Here is a 6,543-nt window from a genome sequence, read left to right as displayed (position 1 = left end):
GTCTTTATTGCCTGATTTGTTTCTGATTGTAATTTCCCGGATATTTCAGTTCAACAATTTGCTTGTGGACTGCCTTACTTGAGAACTTTATTTAGAGAAGCAAATGTAGAGGATTTTCTTTTCTTAAAATCTTTCATTCCCTGTCTTCTTAATGATTTAGATCGTAGAGAATGGAGTTTGGATCCTAGCAAGCTCTTCTCTGTCCGCTCATTCTATTATTTCCTTATTGATGGTGGCCTTCGTTGTCCCTTAGGATTACAATTTTGGAAAATTGGGTGTCCCACAAAAATTTCATTATTTTGTTGGTTGGCTTGGGATAACAAAATTTTAACCCTGATGAATCTTTTTTCCCGTGGTTGTAATTTTGTTTCTACTCCTAATTGTGTTCTTTGCCATGGTGATGTGGAAACTATCGATCACTTATTTATTCATTGTGCTTATGTTCAACGCCTTTGGATCTTCTTTAATAGTACTCTTCATAATGATTCAATCTCTGTTTCTGTTCATAGTGTTTGGACTAACTGGTTAGCATCTTTTGCCAAGGCTCAACGAAGCGTTTGGAGCCTTCTCATCTGTGCTTTGTTTTGGAATATTTGGCTAGAGCGAAATAGGCGAATTTTCAAACAACAAATGTTACATCCTCTAGTACTTGCACGTAAAATCATTCATATTTTTCTCTTTTGGATTTCTGCAGCTAAGGATCCTCAACAATTTTCAGGCGAACTCACTACCAGCATTAAGCGCTCCCTACACTTTCTGAATTCCACTTCCGCGTCTGAAAGTGGAGCAGACGTCTGTAGCACCCACACCATGTGAGACTGACACCTTTTGCTAAAGTAATGGAAGCGGATTGTTGATACTTTCAGATATCATCTCCTTGCTGTCCATTTTGTTTTCTCTTTTTCTATTGAGAGTTCCTTGCTCCTGATTTTAGTTTTTACTTGTTTGTTTTTTTTCCTTTGTGTTGTTGTTCTCTCTTTGTTTTTTCATTTTCTAATAAAATTTTGTGGTTTATCCACTTTTATCAAAAAAAAATAATAATAATAATGTTTACTTAGCAAAAGATCTTACATTCAAATTACCATCCAAATTTGGAAAGAAATATGTTTTCTCTTTAAAATAAAGAGTGAGCTCATTAATATTCCATGCCATGCTTGATATAGAAACAAAATATTCCATCACCCTTCAAATAAAAACAGCAAAAATCTTAAAATAAACAGAAGAAAATTTTCAAATAAAGATTCTAATCTTGATAAGAAAGTTTTCATGTTTTTAAAAGTTAAGTATTAAAAATATCCATTTCACTATTGTTAAAAAGTTATTATTGGAGGATCCACACACCATTCTAACTCCTATTATAGATATTTATTTATAGGGTTGATTTTCTTGTCCTCTTTACTTAAATTAAAGTTTTATATATAATTAATTATAACTTATTTTAAATCGGTCAATTATATGATTTTGGTAGTTGACAATTCCATTTTCTAGATTTTGATTTTGATTGAATCTCTTTACAATCCGTGGAATGGATATCCGATGGGCTTCTTCTATTCATAAAATAAAATAAAAAAATCACAAAACTATACATATACTACCTTATTCTAATCATACTGAAGAAATTTGATATTTAAAAATTTGCCTCTTCTCCCCTTATTCAATATTTTACTTTAATTGCTGGAAAAGTAACTTAAAAAACAATTATTTAAAATTAATTTTTAAAAATAGATGAATCCTCAATTTTTCATCTCATCTCTCTATATTTTGATAGATTGGATAAATCAAATAAAAAATATACACAAACGTGTAACTAATACTTCAACCTACATATACAGATTCTTTTGCTTTTCCTATCTTATCACTCTCCTCCATTTTTTGTGGAATGTAGTTATTTTTTTATTAGAGTTATTGTAGTTATTCTATTAATCCATTATTGTTATGTCAATTATTTTATTTATTTATTTATTTTATTTTTAATAAAACATGATTTATTCACTTTCATGCCATATATATATATATAAATTCATCTAAAAATATATAATAATAATAATAATAATAATAATAATAATAATAATAATAATAATAATAATAATAGTTTAGTTTTCACATTAAGAAGCACAGTAATAGTAACAACACTAGTATACCCTACCTATCTGAGCTCATTTTACCCTCCAAATTTCAAGTATTCCTCCTGCCCTTCCTCTTGTCAGTGTCATGCTCTCCCAAGTCCCAAGTTCCAACCCTCACATGCCCTTCTTGTCAATTAAATTACCTCCAAATTTAGCTCAAATTAATTAATTAATTATCTATTTAACTAATTATATTTTTTATATATTATATATACCCCTTTATTTCCCCTACTCACTCCGGTGGTGAACTCTGTAGTAGTAGTAGCAGTAGTAGTAGTAGTTGTTCTCTGCTACTAACTCTTACTCAACACCATGATCACCTGGGCAGATCTCTACACAGTCCTCACCGCCGTCGTTCCACTCTACGTCGCCATGATCTTGGCTTACGGCTCCGTCCGCTGGTGGCGCATCTTCTCACCGGACCAGTGTTCCGGTATCAACCGCTTCGTCGCCATCTTCGCCGTTCCTCTCCTTTCCTTCCACTTCATCTCCACCAACAATCCTTACACCATGAATCTACGCTTTGTCGCCGCCGATACCCTTCAGAAGCTCATCGTCCTCGCCGCTCTCGCTGTCTGGGCTCGCCTTGCCCCTTCGGGCAACCTCGACTGGGCCATCACCATCTTCTCTCTTTCCACTCTTCCCAATACCCTCGTCATGGGGATTCCTCTCCTCATCGCCATGTACGGCGGCTTCTCCGGCTCTCTCATGGTCCAGGTCGTCGTCCTTCAGTGCATCATCTGGTACACTCTGCTCTTGTTCCTCTTCGAGTACCGTGCTGCTCGGCTTCTCATCGCTGACCAGTTCCCCGGTGACGCTGCTGCTTCCATTGTCTCCTTTCACGTGGATCCTGACGTCGTTTCCCTCGACGGTGGTCGTGATCTCATCCAGGCCGACGCTGAGGTCGGCGGCGATGGCAAGATCCACGTCACCGTTCGCAAGTCCACATCCTCGAGACGATCCTTCTCCATGATGACCCCTCGTCCATCGAACCTCACCGGCGCTGAGATCTATAGCTTGAGCTCTTCGCGCAACCCCACTCCCCGTGGCTCCAACTTCAATCACTCCGATTTCTACGCCATGGTCGGCGGTGCTCCCCCGCTCCGGCCTTCCAATTTCGGCCCCGCCGATCTCTACTCTCTCCAATCTTCCCGTGGCCCGACTCCTCGCCCGTCCAACTTCGAGGACCCGCTTCACGGCTGCGGGTCACCGAGGTTTGGCCACTACCCGGCTCCCAACCCGGAGATCTCATCAGTAACAAAGAAACCACCAGCACCGCCACCAGCTCCGGCGCCACACAGGGCAGCGCACCACGATGCCAAGGAGCTCCACATGTTTGTCTGGAGCTCGAGTGCTTCGCCGGTGTCGGAGGTCGGTGGACTCCACGTCTTCGGTTCCACTCCAGACCCTGCCGGCCGGCCGGACCTTGGCGGAGCCAAGGAGATCCGCATGATCGTCCCTGCCGATCACCCTCCCAACGGCCCATCCAAAGGTACCTAAATTTCCCATCTTATTTTTTTCTTTTTTTCCTGTTTGATAAATTTTCATCTTTCTTTAATTAAAAAGAAAAAGAAAAATAATAATTAATAATTTATTATTATTTTTTTTTAAAAAAAGGAGCCATACCTGAAGGCGAGGATTACGGAGGTGGTGATGACATCAGCTTTGGAGGAGGTAGAGGTCTCGAAGACGAAGACGAAGAGAAGGAGAGAGAACAAGGTGGTGGGCCCGAGGGGCTCTCTAAGCTTGGCTCGAGCTCCACAGCTGAACTCGATCCCAAGGGTGGCGGCGCCGGATCAGGACCGTCCGATGCGAAGCAACACCTTCATCATCACCACCCCAACCATCACGAACATCATCATCAACAGATGCCACCCTGCGAGCGTTATGACCCGTTTGATCTTGATCATGGTCTGGCGCAAACTCATCCGCAACCCCAACACTTACTCTAGCCTCATCGGCCTCATTTGGTCCCTCGTTTCATACCGGTTCCACTTTGTCTCTCTTTGTTCCTTTTTTTTTTATTTAATTTTTTTTGAAAATTTATTTATTTATTTATTTAAATTTCTTTAGATGGAATATTGCGATGCCGAAGATCATCGAGAAGTCGATCTCGATCCTCTCCGACGCCGGGCTCGGCATGGCCATGTTTAGCCTGGGTCAGTTTCGTAATTATATATATATATATATATATTATTAGTAATTAAAGTAGAGTAGTGACTGATAGGTGGAGTTTTTGGGTAAATGTGGAGCAGGGTTGTTCATGGCGTTGCAGCCGAAGATAATCGCGTGTGGCAACTCAGTGGCGACATTCGCAATGGCCATTAGATTTCTGACTGGACCGGCGGTGATGGCCGCCGCCTCCATCGCCGTAGGCTTACGTGGCGTTCTGTTACACGTGGCGATTGTGCAGGTAAAAAAACATAAATCTATCATCATGCACGATTCTCAAAGTAATGAACAAGATAAATGAACGAATTGAGTTCTGACACGTAGTACAACAACTACGTGTCAGAGTGTTATTAGATAAAGGGTAGGGCCCAGTGAATGAAGTGACACGTGGCTTTGTTGTTTCGGTGAAACAGGCGGCCCTCCCTCAAGGCATCGTCCCTTTCGTCTTCGCTAAAGAGTACAATGTCCACCCTGCCATTCTTAGCACCGCGTATGCGTCTCTTGTCTTCTTTATTCCTCTTCTAATTAACCTTCTTTATTTCTCTTCAATAATTTATACATATTAATTTTTTCATCTATTAATTAATTAATTATTTAACATTATTGATTTTTTTCTTTTTTCTTTATTAATATATAACATAATAGGTAGGACTATATTATTATTTAATTTAATTTAATTTAATTTTACTGATTAGTAGTTTGGGTGTGTAATGTAGTGTCATATTCGGGATGTTGATAGCACTGCCAATCACGCTGGTCTACTACATTATTCTAGGACTATGACTGGCTTTCAAAGATGAAAATGAGATATAAATTATCTCTCTGAAATCACATGGAAAGAAAAAGAAGGCAGCCAACGTGTGACCACATTCATGGAAAAGTACATCATCTCACAACACAACTAAGACTTTTGGTTTGGCTGGTGAGTATTGTACTCTGGTTGGCTCTTTTGAATGACTTGTGGACAATGTTCAAACTCAAGCTTAAAAGAAAACCCCTCCAAACAAATTGATGAAAATTTTAACAAGTCTTTGATGGGAGAGATGGAGCAAAGATGACAAGATGGTTCCTTTTTTTAATTAGTATTATTATTATTATTATTATAGTTTTTTTTTCAGTTGTAGCTTGTCTTTTTGGAGTCTATATTTATTTATAGACATACACACAGAATCGCCTTGGTAGGGGATCTGAGAAATCTAATCCTTTTGTCTTCTTTCACTTTTTTTTCATTTTCTTTTCCAAAAAAGAAAGAGAGTGGCTACGTAGGTTCCCATGCACAATATATTCTCACAATTTCATCAATTGACTTGGAACTTTGAACTATATATTATATACTTCAATGGCATTTTTATATATAATTTTCATCTTGGCATTGAAACCAATTATATATATATATATATATAATTTGGTGTGATGGTTTTACTAGATCCGGGTTAATGGAGGGAGTCCTTTTCCATGTCTGGGGATGAGGACATGGATACTGAGATACATGAGATTGAGTTGTTTGTTGTTTCTTGACAGCAGCTACGTGCCATTACATCTATTCATCAAATGACATTTCACTAACTTTATCTTCTTTGCTTTTTTATAACAATCTTTTTTTTAAAAAAAAAATATTTTTTTTTTCTTTTCATAATAAAATGAATGAAAATATAAAATATATTATATAGAGGAAGGGGAGATGAATTGAGAAAGAGGGAAGGTGGAACAAAAGCATAGTGATTAGATTGGCACTAATCACTTGGTCCCTGGTTAGACCAAGATCCAACCAATCTGGGTCCCCCACCTCATGACATCCAGCTGCAATCATCACCCTTCATGGCCCATTTATCACTGATTGGACCATTTCTCATGTAGTTTGTTTTAAATAAACTTACCACACTTTAATTATTACAACAACTAAGTTGATGTTTGATTAACACTTATCACTACCAACACACACACACACAGATACATACTATATAATTTTTTTATTAAAAAAATAAAAAATTATACATACATATATAGAAATACATATATATAATAAGAAAACCCTTTTTATTTCTGTTAAAGGATATATATATATATATAACCCATCACCTAGGGACGTCCCTAGATTTCAAATCTGTAGACGTCTACAGTAAGCATCGACGTAAAAATCGACAAATTTCTTATCATTACGACATAAGAAAAACCGCTGTCTACAAAGTCATAGACAGTCGATCATGAACAATAAAAAAATGTACAGTGTTTATATAATCAATCA

General features: G+C 38.0%; 1 protein-coding gene across 1 annotated transcript; it reads left to right on the top strand.

The window, feature by feature from the left end:
* Window positions 1–2,339: 2,339 nt before the first annotated feature.
* On the top strand, window positions 2,340–5,621 carry LOC120258946 (auxin efflux carrier component 3a-like). Its single transcript, XM_039266430.1, is given in 7 exon segments — window positions 2,340–3,618; window positions 3,744–4,000; window positions 4,002–4,114; window positions 4,200–4,285; window positions 4,382–4,539; window positions 4,712–4,788; window positions 5,015–5,621. Coding segments are annotated over 7 exon segments (1,938 nt in total). The 5' UTR covers window positions 2,340–2,438; the 3' UTR covers window positions 5,082–5,621.
* Window positions 5,622–6,543: the final 922 nt, after the last annotated feature.

Source organism: Dioscorea cayenensis, chromosome 4 (assembly GCF_009730915.1).
Source record: "Dioscorea cayenensis subsp. rotundata cultivar TDr96_F1 chromosome 4, TDr96_F1_v2_PseudoChromosome.rev07_lg8_w22 25.fasta, whole genome shotgun sequence".
Classification (NCBI taxonomy): domain Eukaryota; kingdom Viridiplantae; phylum Streptophyta; class Magnoliopsida; order Dioscoreales; family Dioscoreaceae; genus Dioscorea; species Dioscorea cayenensis.
Note: the sequence above shows the minus strand (reverse complement) of the source record. Positions and strands in the feature narration are given on the sequence as shown.